This window comes from Uranotaenia lowii, chromosome 2 (assembly GCF_029784155.1).
Source record: "Uranotaenia lowii strain MFRU-FL chromosome 2, ASM2978415v1, whole genome shotgun sequence".
Lineage (NCBI taxonomy): Eukaryota > Metazoa > Arthropoda > Insecta > Diptera > Culicidae > Uranotaenia > Uranotaenia lowii.
The window spans coordinates 178,538,274-178,555,146 of NC_073692.1; the positions used below are offsets into that span (position 1 = coordinate 178,538,274).

Consider the following 16,873-nt stretch of genomic DNA (forward strand, 5'->3'; position numbering starts at 1 on the left):
AAATATAATGTATTTTTATGGGCTTGTCGTGAAATAACAATTTGACAATTTTGATGAATCGATTATTTTTTGTTTGTTTATTTGTCCTTTTTATTGTATGAACAATTCAAGGATTAACAGCATGCTGAACGTATATATTGTGTTATATTTGTTTCCAGACAGTTGAAATTTATTGTTAAGTAAAATCTTAAGTTCCCAACGTTGAACATGTGATTCAAAATTAAATGATAATAAGACAAATAAATCATAACACAATAATTATCTGTTAGTATTTTTAAGAAGCTCCTCTCTTCAGATTTGGGGTGCAACAACTTATGAGCATATTTCGAAATTTTTCAAAACCACGACCACCAATCAGAAAGTTTATTCAAGTTGTTTTTTACGTATACGAGCGAGACATAGTAAGGCAATACATTCATCTTATCTTAGCTAACTGCGGGGGAATTTTTTTTATTTCTCCAACTCAATATCCTAACAAATCATGGAAAATCAGGGCAATTTTCACATGTTTTTAAGAAGAGAAAAATTAAAAGTAGCGGAGAATGGGTATCCTATCCCCTTTTCTTATTTTATCATATCTTTTGAGGAGAATTTAGCAACTTGCCGTCTTTTGCATATTCTGACAGCGTGTAATTTCAACTCGTGGATCAGCTAGAAGCATTTTCGTGAGACTAAAAAAAATGTGATATTTTTTAAAATAAGGAGACTTGATCCTTTAGTAAAAGAGACTTGATCCTTAATTCAGGGTAGCCTGACCCTAGGCAAAAATCGAATAAAATGCGAAGAAAAAAGGTCCTTTGACTGTTTTCCGCCATTTTAGTTTTTATTTCACAGTTTTTAAGTATCAGACAAAGCGGATTTCTAAATCGACGGACGTAGATTTCCATTCGTCGCGCTTGCTCTATCGGTTCCACCCAAGTGCAGAAAATACACATTGCATGAATGGCGGAATTGCGGTCGTTTCGCGGTGTAAATTATTGCGATATTGACCATTTTTTGAAGAAAAAGTAAAAATTTTTGGGATGTTGCTCAAATTTACAAGGAAGAGTGTCTTAATTGCCATGTGATTATGGTGTAGATGGTTAAGTGAAAGTGAAAATAGTATTCCAAATAAATGAAACATCAGTAGAATAATCTGCAAACGTGTGTCTGCTTGGAAATAGGGAAGAAAAAATTTAAATAAACTGATGGAGTAGTTAAATTGCAGAGTTATCCAAGAATCTGTTCGAGTTCTGGGAAGCTCTGGGAAAAATGTGTTTTCAATTATGCTAATTAAAATGTGTTTCGACTGGATGGTTTCACGTCGTTCGGCCTTTCTGTTGGAACTTGTTCGATGCATTTTATATTGCATTTTAGTGCCCAATGTGTGAAAATCTTGAAAGCTTGAGGTAAATGATAAAATATGGACATCCAAATGTGTTTGGTGCAAATGAAATTGGAACTGCAAAAGGTTATTGCCACGTTAAAAAACGCGGGTTTTAACTAGTCGGCATCGTTTAGTTCTTTTCCTCCTGTTGTGACGTGTTTGTGCATGAGCCGAATTTCCCCAGCTTGCTGCGATTGATTGTAATGATTGAGCTTGCTGGCTAGTGAGAAATAACTGTAATATTAAAAAAAGAATGTGTTTTTGGTTCAGTATTAAATGTTAAAAAGCTCGGGCCAGTGATAGTGGGTCTTGTGTATCCCTTGTGTGGCCCTATTCGAAAATTAGCAAAATTTAAAGTGATAAATCACGAGAAGTGAGAGCAGGTAGAATGTTGTTGGTTTTTGTCGGCTGGATGCAGTTGTGTAGTGGAATTTTTGCTTAGTGATTGTTTGTTTAAATGAAGAGCATGATAGGACACGAATCCAGAACTGTCATCTGATGCTAAAGAAGGAATATACAGTGAGCGAAATAAGAATAGCACCACTATGTGTTTTGCTTGTTAAAATATGAATGTTTGAATATCACCAAAATTTTCTTATATAAGTTGTTTTGAATTTTTTAACGGATAAATCAAGCATAAGTTTACTTTTTTTGGACGTTGCAATTGGCGTTGAGGACCAAAACTATGGAAAAAGGGTGCGAAATAAGAATAGAACCACTTGTGTTATTTCAACAAAAACAAGATTATTTCTAAAAATTTACTGTGTAAAAATGAATAATAATGCTTCTACGAATTATTTGAATAGATAACTGCATTTTAAGGAATTTTCTAGAATTACACAGATTTTCGAAGGTTTTAAAATGGTGTTTTTAGAGATGCTCTTCTAGAACTAAGGAATTTGATATTTGAGCTGTAATTCTTTACCAAACTACTTACTTTCTTCATTTAAATGACGTGAAATGATGAATCAAACATTTTTGGTTTATTTTAAATCAGAAAAAACAGGTTGGTATTCATAAACTTAGATTTTTTTTCAATAAACATCACTTTTTCCAGTTTCAAGTCATAGATGGCAGCACTATCTTGCCGTTAATACCAAATTAAGTCTCAATATTGATTTTTCAGGTTTATTTAGGCCCATATTCATCATTTCGATGTAGTTTTCCAAAACAGTTTTGTTGGAGTTCACGCTGCAGAAACCTTTTCCGGGTTTGCAAAAAAAAAACACCAGCACAAGAATATAACACCGCCAAAATTCCTGCACATCTCAACTTCCGATTCAATTTCAAATCATACCAATAATACTGCTTGTTATCTGGTCCATCAAGCTCCATCGGAAAGTTCAAAATTATTATGATTATCGGTCCAAGAAATTCACTTTTATGGGTTCATGATGAAATTCTTATTTTTTGATATTGTGATCTTAGAATTTCCAAGGCGGTCACACGGTACCAGGTACTTATTTCTTGACCAAAATCATCCAGCACACCTGATTTAATCCCAGATATCTGAAAATGGGCATCAATTCGGTTTAATTGCAAGATAGTGCTGCCATCTATGACTTGAAACTAGAGAAATAGCGTTTGACTATTTAAAAACATTAGGATTTTTGAATTTGAAGCCTGTTTTTTTATTCAAATTCAGCATTAAATCTATGTTTCGTCAATTTGCATCATACTTATGAATGATGCTGAAGAAATAAAGCAGTTTGATAAAGTATTATGACTCAAATATCAAATTCTTAAACGCTAAAGGAGCATCTCTTGGAACCCCTTTTTAAAACCTTCGAAAATCTTTGAAATTTTAGAAAACTCCTTAAAATACAGTTATCTATTCAGATAATTCGTAGAAGCATTGTTTTTCACTTTTACACAGAAAATTTTTAGAAATAATCTTGTTTTTGTTGAAATAACACAAGTGGTTCTATTCTTATTTCGCACCCTTTTTCCATAGTTTTGGTCCTCAACGCCAATTGCAACGTCCAAAAAAAGTAAACTTATGCTTGTTTTATCCGTTAAACAATTCAAAACAATTTATAGAACAAAATTTTGGTGATATTCGATCATTCATATTTTAACAAGCAAAACACATAGTGGTGCTATTCTTATTTCGCTCACTGTAGATTGGCTTGTGCAGAAAACTGTTGGCTTCAAGTTAAAACAGTTTCCTATCAGAAAACGCATCCCTCGCAAGGAAAAAAATAGGAATTAATTCCTACCACTTGGTGAGATTGTTCTTTTTTTACTTTCTTTCTTTGATATTTTGATTTCAACTGAATAATTTTTAACTTTCAATCAGATGCCAGCTGGCCAGGTATATACACGGATGCCGGAATACCTGTAGTAAATGTATAGTATTGAACATGTTATACATTTTGAACTGGTTGCGTACCTGGTCGAATTGTTCTTCCAAAAGTATACTTACATCGACACATAAAACATACACTTCATAACAGTTCACACGAAGCCATGGTGCCGGGTATGGAATCTCAGGGTCATATAATAATAAATTTTAATCAATACTTTGGTCAAACTGCGGTGAATCCGTGCACCCATGATGGATTATCAACATATCAACATACATACATCAGACAAAGCGGATTTCTAAAAGTTTGTCTACTACCCTAGAGTCATTGCATATTTTAAGGCGCAGTTTTCAAGTTTTTAGATAAATACAGTATTTTAGTCCTTTTTAACAGATAACTACTGGATAAACATTAGTTATTGAACAGATATAAGTTATTTAATGATAACATTTGATCATGATCCATTCCGTACCCTGGGTTCCCATGGGTCACGGCGGCGGTGTGCATGCTTGTGATAATGATGGTTTACTATCATTGTCCTGAGAGGGTCGTTGCACACATCTTGTCAAGCATGGATCATAATATGACTCAAATTAGAAGGCGTGATGGACACCTTTATTTAAATTAAATTAGCGGTAGATTCAATGGTGTCCCAATTTTTCATGATCCATGCTGATAAGATGAATGGAAGTTAAAACCTCCCTTCCGTTGAACAATGGGAAAATTTTGTAGTGAAAATATCACATTTTGCCGTCATAAAGTGATACTTTTCAATAGGGCATAATCTGTTTGGTAAGGTAGTTATTTAGTTTAGTTTCATAGAATTAGGATGTTTCAAGTATTGCTAGGTTAGCTATAGGTAATGGTATTCGCCTCCCCAATGCTCTAGAAAGTGTGCATTTGCGGTTTATGAATTTCGTTGGCTTATTCTTAAATCAACCATTTTACAAGAACTAGGGGTTCGTTGGGCGGGAATGCTGTTTTGACAAATATGATATTTCAGTTTGTAAGACACTTTCGAATTTTTTTTTTTTTTTATTTACTTTTGGTAGATCTATACATTTTTCGGTTAGGATTGAAATTCATAAATCGAAGTTTAAAATAGAAAATATGATTTCGATAAGCAAGAATGAGTAGATAGTTCAGATCATTCGTTTCGGGCATTTAAAAACAGGCACACGGTTTATTTGAATTGAGCCCCTATCGTGTAGATTGAGTATTAAAGTTTATTTGAGAAGTTGACCACAGTTAGTGATAAGGTTTTAAAGAACAGCACTGTTATTTTCCTGTTCCGTTGATAAGTTGACGATAACAATAAAGCTATTGCTATTTAAGCTTACAGTTCATTGTTGATGAGTTTAAGAGACACCTTTTCTAGATTCTGTTTCTGTGATATCCTAATTGAGTTATTGAATAACCGCGTAGTCGCGTAGAATCAATCACTTGAATATATCTTTTACTTAGCAAATCTATAGTTATTTCTAAATCAAACTAGGAAGAATCCAAATTTATGGAAACGAGTAAGGTAGATGACAGGTAGGGAAAATTCAACTACGGTAAGATAGTGAACCCTTCTGACAACGATATCGAGGCGTTAGCATATGATACCATATTATTTGATACCATACTGCTATTGCTCGGTTGAATTGAAGGTTGGGTTAACTCGAAGTTCATATGGGGCCCACCAACCGTCCTAGTCCGTCGAGCACTATCTTAACGCTTCCCTTAACTGGTGCTTCAGAACCCTCGGGCTCTGTTGCCGCTATCCTTTTCTAAGCTATTCTACTCTCATTTAAAATTTTCCTCTTCTGTCCCCGTTCTGTTTTTCCTTTCCGGGTCATCCAGGCGCTCATAAACCCATGTACAAAACAAAACATTTGATCACGATCCATTCAGAAGAAAACAATTTTTTGGACTCTAGGGATCATTTATACCCTAAACATACATTCTGGAAAACTTTCGCTTGAAAAAATTGAGAATTTACTATTACTTTGGAAATATGCATACAAAAAAAAATTGACGTTACACTCTAGCGATTGAAAATTCGGAAAAATATTTTTTATTATATTTTCTCATTTCAATCCCGTTTTGGTAAATTTTTTGAACAAAGTTTAAAAACTTAAATAATAAAATTTTAAAAATTTGTTGAGGTAACAGCATTGATGTTTTTTTCTTTTGGGACATTTTTCTAGAACATTTGATATTTTAAAGACATTCCTGTTTCGAGATATAGCGAAGGAATCAAGTATCCCCAGGGATCAAGTATCCTCATTCTCCCCTTTAGCGTATAGTGAAGTTTATATTTTTTGTGTTCTTAGTATTAAGGACTTAAATAAAAATGTTGATCATTTTTTTAAACTGAAGAACTTAAATGGAGTATTTTTGTAATATTGCAAATAATGTGATGAATCTGGATGAAATCCAAAATTTTTCCTTAATATCCGGATAACCAGGCAGGGCCGGACCAGACTCTCCAGCCTTGATGAAAGCGTGCAATAAAGAATGGTTGATAGTAAGGAGTAAGGGACCATTATTTTTGGTTCAGAATAGTTAATTATCACAAAATTTGAAACCTGTTTTCCGAATAACCAAACTTGCAAAATTCCGTTGAAGATACAAATGCTTTTGCTAGTTTTTGAACTTAGTTTTGCTTAGCATATTAGTGAAATGTATGTTGAAAATATACAATAAAGTTAAACGAAATACTTGAAAATTTAACCTTCCATTATGGTTAAAAAAAGGATAACGAGCCGGCTAGGCTCATAAAGACCCGGATTACTATTTTGGATTTACTGTCAAAAACACTGAATTGATTTTCACAAACTATAGCATTTTGGAATCATCTACATTTCCACTATCTATTTATGAAGAAAAAAGATTATTATAATTTCCATGGTCTCTGAAACTTGAGCTGAAAGACAAAATGTTCAAAAAAAGATGGCGTTTTTTAACAGAGATCGTGACCATCTCAGTTGTTTAATGACATTTCACTATAACAGCTAATCTTTGGCTTATTCAAAAAAAGTTTTTTGTTTCCGAAGTCATATGTCATGAATAAAAATATAATAAAAATGAAAAATTATTGATTTTCTTCTTGAAAACCATTTTTTATTACTTAACTCACTGTTAGGATTCGAGCAGTTTATCTCCCCAGAAAACACTGACATCCCTAGTATTGTTAGCCATAATTATATCAACACAACACATACACACTGTACAGATCAACGCCAGCTGTCATGTATAGAGAGTAAGAATGATTTGAATAAAGTTAGTTAGGACGCAATCGTTACTCAGTAAGGTTCGTTTCCAAGTAATAAAGTTCGTTTCCAATTACCGGTGTGTTTTATCTGAGCCCCTCGAAAAGTGTTCACAACCAAGTTTGGTTGTCGCCTCAGCTGAGCTAGCCCGCCATCTGGTACGGAAGTTTAACGTTAAAACCGTCGCACGTCGTAAACCTGGAACGTTTAGGAATCACACAACGTCGGGGTCCAACATATTTTGGTGCCGTGACCAGGATTGTGCCGCCAAATTTCCGTCCAGATTCCCTATGAAGCTCAGACCGCCATTTTGTATGCCTATGCCATCATTGTTTGCTTTCAATACGGGTTATTAATACCTATTGTAAAGCCGCCATCATTGTACTGAGCGCGCCAAGCAGAAATTATTTGAATACAAGGCCTTTGAAAATAAGGCATCAGGTAATTATCTGTCCAATGCCTTTCCTGATTTACTCAGGTACCCTTTAGATCCGTTTCCTTTCTTTCGAGAGCTGCTGCTATTACACCGATACGAACCAACCCGGACCAGAAGTTCAAATGGACATACTCTACGCCCCAACGTGTGAAAAGATTTAAATCATACAAGGCCTATTTAATTTAGGCTTCAGGTAATTTCCTGTCCAATGCCTTTAACGCGTCCAACGGATGCCCTTTAGATCTTTTCTTTCTTTCGAGCGAATATTCATCGTCGTTGGAAATATCACCACCAAACGTGCTGCCACGCGCCGCATATTTTCGACGTTGTATCATACTATACTACGCTACATAATCGCCACGCCATCGGTAGAAGGAGCTTAAATTATATATTTCAAGGCATAATTTGCTTTGAGACAGGTACGTACCTCTCCAAGCTTCTTAATTTCAATAGTCAGGTCTACCTGGTCTCAATATTTGGCAGATTTCGACCTACCCTTTGGTATCCTGAATTGCGAGATAGAGATGGAGGAAGCGAATAAGAAGGAACGTGCCACACTACGACGTTCAACACTGGTTGCCTCATTAGGAAGAGCTGACAAGTTCCTGGCCGAGTTCATCGAGGAGCGGGACAAGCTTGAGGTCGCAGTGCGCTTAGAGGATTTGGACAACCTGCGGCAACAGTTCGAAACTGTTCAGACGACGCTTGAGGAACTTGAGAGAACCGAAGCAGGTATGGCACGCAATCTGATATCTCGATCGTCCTTTGAAAAGCTTTTCTTTAAAATAAAAGCTGGGCTGCTTTCAAAAATTCCTAGCACCAACTTACCAAACGCGCATCTCCCTCTCCACAATTTCCCTCAGAATGGTTCTGGTCTTAGGGGTTTGAAGTTGCCGACAATTTCTTTACCTGAGTTCTCCGGCGATTACAAGGATTGGCGTGGTTTCTATGACACATTTTTTGCCCTGATTCACAATAATCCCGATGTCCCTGATATCCAAAAATTCCACTATCTCAAAGCAGCAGTTAAAGGTGAAGCATCTCAGTTGATCGAATCCATTGATATCAGCGCAGCAGACTACCAGTCTACGTGGGAAGCTCTAGTTGATCGATATTCGAATGACTACGTGATGAAGAAGAAGCGGTTACAAGAGCTGTTCGATGTTCCAAAAATGAAAGTTGAAACTGCCGATTCGCTGCATAGAATTGTAGACATTTTTGAAAGACACGTGAAGGCATTGAATCAAATGGGAGAGCCTACTGAACAATGGAGCACTATTTTAGAGCATATGCTTTGCAACCGTTTGCACGATGAAACTTTGAAGGCGTGGGAAGATTTTGCGTCAAATTTGACCCAACCGACATACTCAGGGCTGATAGAATTTTTGCATAGGCGAAATCGTGTATTAGAATCGATAACCGTTAATCATTCTCCTCCTTCGCAACGCTCCGCTGTGTGTAATCAAATTTCCGCTCCTATGCGATATAACTCCGGGGTTTATGCAGGCACCAATTCACTTAAATGTCATGCATGTGATCAGAGTCATCCCCTGATGAAATGTCCAACCTTTGTGAGGATGTCTCTTGAGGAAAAATTGAACGTGGTGAATTCCAAACGTCTCTGTTTCAACTGTTTTCGTCGTACCCATCAAGTGAGAAACTGTCCCAACCATGAAAGTTGTCGAATATGTCACGGCCGCCACCACTCAATGTTACATCCAGGTTATGTTAGCGAAACCGGTGAGTCTCGTCCGGCGAGAAACGTCCACTCTGTCAACATCACGAATGGCGAAGAAGAAATTGCTTCAGAGACGTCATCATGCTTGCACGTTAATGTTGCTGGGAAATGTATCTTCATGCCTACTGCGATTGTAACTATCGTTGATTGCTATGGGAGAGAACATATGGCTCGAGCAGTTCTTGACTGTGCATCTCAAGTCAATTTGATAAGTAGTAAGCTGGCCCAAACCCTTTGCCTGCAAAGAAAATATGTTAATTTGATTGTAAAAGGTGTTGGAGACCAACCTAAAAGAGCCAAGCATAGTGTCGCTACACAAATACGATCTCTGAAGGAAGATTTTCAAATTGACGTTGACTTTGTAATTCTTGAAAAGCTAACACCAAAACTACCGTCGCATGACATATCAGTAGATCGATGGAACGTTCCCTGCCACATACAATTAGCCGACCCACAGTTCTTCAAAAGCAAAGAGATTGATGTTTTGATAAGCAACGAACATTTCTTTTCATTATTCAAAACCACCGATAGAATTGTTCTTGGTCCATCTTTGCCAATGTTGGTCGACAGCGTATTCGGTTGGTTAGTGTGTGGAGCAGCGAATCTGGAAACGGAATCAAACTTGAAAACAGCATGTCACGTCGAGGTTATGTCACTTATTTCACTGGAGCAAGCATTGGAAAAATTTTGGATGTTAGAAGAGCCGATTGTTCGATCGAATCTCACTGCCCAAGAGAAAACATGTGAAACGCATTACACCAATCATGTTTCCCGCAAAGCAGATGGAAGGTATGTTGTACGAATGCCACGACATGATGATTTCGACAACATGATAGGGGAGTCCCGGACCAATGCCATGAAACGATTTTTTGCTACAGAAAGGCGCTTAGAGGCTGATGAAAATTTGAAAACGGCATATCATGAATTCATGCGAGAATATATTGGTTTAGGACACATGCAACAAGTAAATCCAAACTCTCCTCAATCAAACAACGTATTCTACCTCCCACACCACCCAGTTTTCAAAGAAGACAGTACCACAACGAAAACAAGAGTTGTCTTTGACGGTTCAGCAAAATCTTCATCCGGTTACTCCCTTAACGACGCTTTGTTAGTGGGTCCTGTGATACAAGATGACCTCATATCATTAATCTTACGATTTAGAACCTATCCGTTTGTTATCGTTGCCGATATAGAGAAAATGTACCGTCAAGTTCTAATCCATCCTGATGAAACTTCCCTGCAAAGAATTTTTTGGAGATTTGATAAAAATGCACCATTACAAGAATTTGAACTGTCGACTGTTACTTATGGTTTAAGCCCATCGTCTTTCCTCGCAACACGCACTCTTTTGCAATTAGCAAATGAAGATGGTCATCGATACCCTTTGGGAAAAGCTGCGCTGACCAAAGGCTTCTACATAGATGATTGTATTTATGGAGCTGAAACAATAGCTGAGACTTTGCAAACACGAGATGAGCTCATCCATCTACTAGAGAAGGGAAAATTCACTTTGCGAAAATTTGCTTCAAACAATTTCAAAATTTTAGAAGGTTTATCACCTGATAAGCTTGGCACTCGTCCCACACATCAATTTGATACGAGTGTGAAAACTTTGGGCATAGTTTGGAAGCCGGAAAAGGATATTCTGTGTTTTGATTCCCGTTTGAAACCGACTGCAGGAACGGTGACGAAACGTGCAATTCTTTCTTCGATTTCTCAGTTGTTCGATCCGCTAGGACTTGTGGCACCAATAGTCGTACGAGGCAAAATGATAATGCAGCAAATTTTTCTACTTTCTTGTGGTTGGGACGACGAAGTTTCCGAATCGATCAAAGAAAAGTGGCAGCAATATGTAGATGAACTTCCCAAACTGCAGCAATTCCATCTGAACCGATTAGTTTTACTTCCTGGCTCTGAAATCCAATTACACACCTTCACCGATGCTTCAGAGATGGCGTATGGATGCTGCATTTATGTGAGATCAACTGATTCCAAAGGAAATGTATCTGTTCATTTAATAGCTGCTAAATCCCGACTAGCTCCACTACGAAGGGTAACACTCCCACGATTAGAGTTATGTGCTGCTGAAACCGGTGCACATCTATTTACAGCTGTGAAAAGGGCCTTGGCAATTCAGATATCGGAATCCTTCTTTTGGTCAGACTCCATGGTAACTCTGCAGTGGCTCAGGGCACCTCCCAACACTTGGAAGACTTTTGTGGCCAACAGAGTTTCAGAGATCCAAACTGAAACTCAGGGTTCACGTTGGGATCACGTTCCTGGAAAAACTAACCCGGCTGACCTAGTATCGAGAGGTCAAAACATTGATAAATTCATCGAAAGTTCACTGTGGAAATATGGTCCTCATTGGCTCACATTATCTAGAGACAAATGGCCGATATCGAGCATTCCTGAGTATCCAGAAAACGGAACCGAACGTAGAAAGCAGTTTGTAGTTGCCACTGTTAATTGTTCTACCTCTTACACTCCAATCTTCACCAACTTCAAAAGTCTGAACCGACTCACACGAGTAGTAACTTACTGTTTCCGCTTTTTCCGAAATACAAAAAATAAAACTCGCACACAACCAGATCCCCACGCTTCACAAGACCAACAGCTTCTTCCTGACGAATTAGCAGCAACACGTCTTCGTCTTTTGCATCTAGCTCAATCAGATGGATTCCGCGACGAAATAAAGGAGCTCCAATCTGGTAGAACCCTATCGAAACATTCCAAAATTCGAAAACTCAGCCCCTTTGTTGATGAAGATGGAGTACTTCGCGTGGGAGGGAGATTGCGCTTATCAGATTTGCCATACCATTTTAAACACCCCGCACTTTTACCCAACTTTCACCCTTATACGATCATGATTGCCAAATTCTATCACCTGAAACTTGTACATGGTGGAATCCGAGTTACTCTGGCTGCAATGCGTGAAAAATACTGGCCGATCAACGGAAGAAGAACGATTCGGAATGTGATGCGAAACTGCTTTAGATGCGCCCGAGCTAGTCCCGCTCCAGAGAATCAACAAACTGGCCAACTACCCGCACATCGAGTGACACCGCAGAGACCTTTTGCAGTGACAGGAGTGGATTTTGCCGGCCCGGTCTACCTAAAACCTGCGCATAAACGAGCGGCTGCGACTAAGGCGTACATATGTATCTTCGTATGTTTCGTAACAAAGGCGGTACACATCGAGCTAGTAAGCAACTTGGCATCATCTGGTTTCCTGGCTACATTTCGTCGATTCGTTGGCCGTCGTGGCCCACCAGCGCACGTTTATTCCGATAATGGCAGGAACTTCTTAGGAGTCAAAAATGAACTGGAGGCCATTCAAAAACTAAACGCGACCGACACAGAATCATTTTTTGATTACTGTGCAACGGAAGGTATAAGCTGGCATCTCAACCCACCTAAAGCAGCACACTTTGGTGGTCTCTGGGAAGCTGCAGTAAAGGTATGCAAGAAGCAGATGTACCGACAGTTAGGTGATTCCAAACTAAGCTTCGAAGATCTAACAACCGTTTTGGTGCAAATCGAGGCCAGTATGAATTCCCGTCCATTAGTCCAAATGTCCGAGGATCCTAACGATTTTGCTTGTTTGACCCCTGGGCATTTTCTCATCGGCGACCTTATGGGATCTGTTCCAGAATTTGATATTCGTGATGTTCCGATTAATCTCCTTGACCATAACCAACACCTGCAGCGGATGTATCAGAACTTTTGGCACAACTGGAGAACCGAGTATCTTCAAGAGATGCAGCGTGAAACGAAAACTTGTGATCCTAACACAAATTTGCAGCCTGGGCGTCTGGTGGCCATTGTCGACGAGTTTCAGATTCCTGTGAAATGGCCACTTGGAAGAATCGTTTCCGTACATCCCGGCGAAGATGGATTGATTCGAGTTGTTACTCTCAAAACAGCCAAGGGTTTTGTGAAACGTCCTGTGACGAAGGTATGCTTGCTTCCACAAGAAACCCCTGAAGAAGCTTCCGCACTGAACGCAAACGTCGCACCAGGGAAAGAGAATCCAGCCAACGGAGAAATCCCGCCATCCAACGAAGAAATCCAGCCATCCAACGAAGAAAATCCAGCCGACAACGATGCAGCAGCCAAAGATGTCCAGTAGAGTGAAATGCGATGTTCATTTGTTTATGTTTTCAATTCTTGTATTAGTGAAATAAGTTTTATGGCAGCAGTTCACATTGAATGTAATTCATTGAACTAGGTAGGCTAAAATATTGAAATGATGTATTTCAAGGTGGGGACGATGTTAGGATTCGAGCAGTTTATCTCCCCAGAAAACACTGACATCCCTAGTATTGTTAGCCATAATTATATCAACACAACACATACACACTGTACAGATCAACGCCAGCTGTCATGTATAGAGAGTAAGAATGATTTGAATAAAGTTAGTTAGGACGCAATCGTTACTCAGTAAGGTTCGTTTCCAAGTAATAAAGTTCGTTTCCAATTACCGGTGTGTTTTATCTGAGCCCCTCGAAAAGTGTTCACAACCAAGTTTGGTTGTCGCCTCAGCTGAGCTAGCCCGCCATCTGGTACGGAAGTTTAACGTTAAAACCGTCGCACGTCGTAAACCTGGAACGTTTAGGAATCACACAACGTCGGGGTCCAACACTCACATTTACAAAAATGGTCTGACAAATTATATCTATACACTGCCGGCCAAAAGTTTGGGATCACCCGCTAAAAAACATGCAAATTTTGATCGTTCATATCTCAGCCGTCTTAGGACATATTGCAAATCTTCTGATCTCATTTGAAAGATAATGAGCAATAGCTGTTTCGGAGGTATTTTCCCATAAAAAATGTTTTAGTTTTGCACCTAAAACTTAACCTAAAGTCAGAACATTTTAAAAAAAATCGCACTCAATAATCAAAGCCAATCATCTCGCGATAGGGTGAACCAAATTTCAAAATTTGAGTTGCATTAGAATCCTTATTCTGTACTTCTCAAAACACAATCAAAAAATTGTGTGCAAAAATTTAAGAATGTACTTTTAATTAATAAAATATACACTTAAGTTATCGTCCAAAAGTTTGGGATCACCCCTCAGTATGGTGTATCGGCCAAAAACATGCAAATTTATCTCATTCATATCTTTCTCATCTAACATCGTATTGCAGATCTGAAGGGTGCATTTGAAAGCTTAGGAATTGTTGTTTTTTCATAAATTCACACAAAAATTATATTTCAAAGTGATAACCATAAAAAATTTACTTGAAATTAATTGTTTTTTGAAAATTCACAATAATGATTGTAAATTTTTTATGGTTATGGATTTAAAATATAATTTTTCAATGAATTTATGAAAAAACAACAATTCCTAAGCTTTCAAATGCACCCTTCAGATCTGCAATACGATGTTAGATGAGAAAGATATGAATGAGATAAATTTGCATGTTTTTAAAAGAATGATCCCAAACTTTTGGACGATACTTAATTGTCTATTTTATTAATTAATAATACATTCTTAAATTTTTGCACACAATTTTTGGATTGTGTTTTGAGAAGTATACAATAAGGGCAACTCAAATTTTGAAATTTGGTCCACCCTATCCCGAGATGATCGGCTTTGAATATTGAGTGCGATTTTTTGAAAATGTTCTGACTTTAGGTTAAGTTTTAGCTTGAGCTTGAGCTTAGATAAACCGTACATTTCAGTAGTTGCTTCTCCGTGATTGACAAGAACCATCAAAATTGTACATAGATCCAAATAAATGGGGCTTGGGATTAGCTTACCATTTTCTGTGTACACGTTTCGAAGGTTCCTTATCTTATATGGTCAATAACGGCGCCGGCCACGTCCTTACGGTTCATCGGGGAAAGGGAAGGATTGTTAGTTCGACTTCCGTTGCTACTAGAGACCGAATACACCTCTAAATCTCCACGGTCGTCACAGGAAGGGTGGTTTGTTAGTGGGGAAGGTAAATTAGATCTGGATTCCCTTTGGGAAAGGATGTGATCAAAGCAAAGTTAAATATTTAATGTTCGTCGCGTCGCACACTATCGAGTTCACCGCGTTTTTATTTAGAGCAAATACATCCTAACGTGGCATTGTCATACACATACAATGTACTTAGCACCGGTGCAACTCACCGAATTTTACCGCGCGTTTATGACGAGGAGAGCAAAACGTCCTAACGTGGCATTGTCATACACGTATGGCACCGGAGCAACTCACCGAAGATTATCGCGCGCTCAAAACTAGAAGAGCAAAAACGTCCTAACGTGGCATTGTCATACACGTATAACGCACTTTTCTGACTTTAGGTTAAGTTTTAGGTGCAAAACTAAAACACCATTTATGGGCAAAATATCAATAGCTATTGCTCATTATCTTTCAAATGAGATCAGAAGATTTGCAATATGTCCTAAGACGGCTGAGATATGAATGATCAAAACTTGCATGTTTTTAGCGGGTGATCCCAAACTTTTGGCCGGCAGTGTATACATATGTATATAAAAATGAATTTCTGTCTGTCTGTCTGTTCCCTATAGACTTGGAAACTTCTGAACCAATTTGTGTGAAACTTGACAGGCCGGGGAGGGTTCCTATAATAGTTTGAATGGAACCAAATTTGATATGGGAGTGTATTTTGTTACGAAAAATATATTTCAAATGGTTTGATGCCCCACCCTTCTTACGATGGGGAAAATGGAAGCTGGTAGGGGTGCTTCCACCATTTTAAAGATGGTTTGAGACCCCTCCCTCTTTCCAGTGTGTAGATAGAAAAGGAGAAGTGGCCTCCCATTTTTTTTTTCAAAATTCGAGAACTAATCAAGCAAATGGAGCCAAATTTGACATGGGTGATTATTTGGATACGAGAAAGGTTTCTATGATTATTTGGGACTCCACCCTCTTCGATTAAGGGGATACAAAGGAGGAGGAGAGGATCTTCCATACAATTTAATGCATTATTCGATAACTAATCATGCAAATGAATCCAAATTTCACATCGGTAGGTATAAGGCTCCGAATCAAGTTTCTTAGATGTTTGAGGCCCATCTATCTTCCCCTGAGGCGATAAGAATCCTTTTTATGCGCAGCTCGAGAACTAATCGAACAAAAAAAAAATTAAATTTATCATGGAAGTATAATCGTGTACAAGAAATGTTTTTCATTTTGTGTTTCGAGACCCCTCTCTCTCTTCAACGGGAAAAGAGGAAGGAGGAGGGAGGTTTTCATACAATATTTCTGGATCACTCGAGAACTTTTTATTCAAATAATATAGCAGCCAGCATTTGATAAGATTATTTTTCTATGATTGTTTGAGGCTTCTTCCTTCTTTCACTGATTCGATAGGAAAGAGGAAGGGAAGCTTCCAAACATTTTTTTTATTAACTCAAATGCTTATCTTTCATATGGTTACAAATTGAGAAGAATTTTTAGATACAAGAAATATTTTTTAGATGGTTTGGTTCTCCTCACTAGATAGGAAAAAAAAGAAAGGTGTCATTCGTTTGATTTGATAAATTCAAGTGCTCTTCAAATAAATTTAACTAAATTTTACAGGAAAAACTGTAAGGGTACAAGAAATGATTCTATGGTTGTTAAAAAACTCTTTTTGCCTTCCAGTAGGGAAAGAGAGAGGGAAAAGGAGTTCCAAACAGTTTTGTACAACTTGAGAACTTATCCAACGTATTCGAGTACGAAAAGTGTTTCAAATTTTTAGGGAGAAATTTCATACAGTACAGAGCCGGAAAAAGGGGAGGTTTTATCACATAATTTTCGAAAC

The 16,873-nt window shown here is 37.9% G+C and overlaps 1 protein-coding gene across 1 annotated transcript; it reads left to right on the top strand.

The window, feature by feature from the left end:
- Positions 1 to 7,889: 7,889 nt before the first annotated feature.
- LOC129742126 (uncharacterized) lies at positions 7,890 to 13,238 on the top strand. Its single transcript, XM_055733970.1, has one exon. The coding sequence runs from the start codon at positions 7,890 to 7,892 to the stop codon at positions 13,236 to 13,238; it is 5,349 nt and encodes a 1,782-aa protein (XP_055589945.1).
- The last annotated feature ends 3,635 nt before the right edge of the window (positions 13,239 to 16,873 follow it).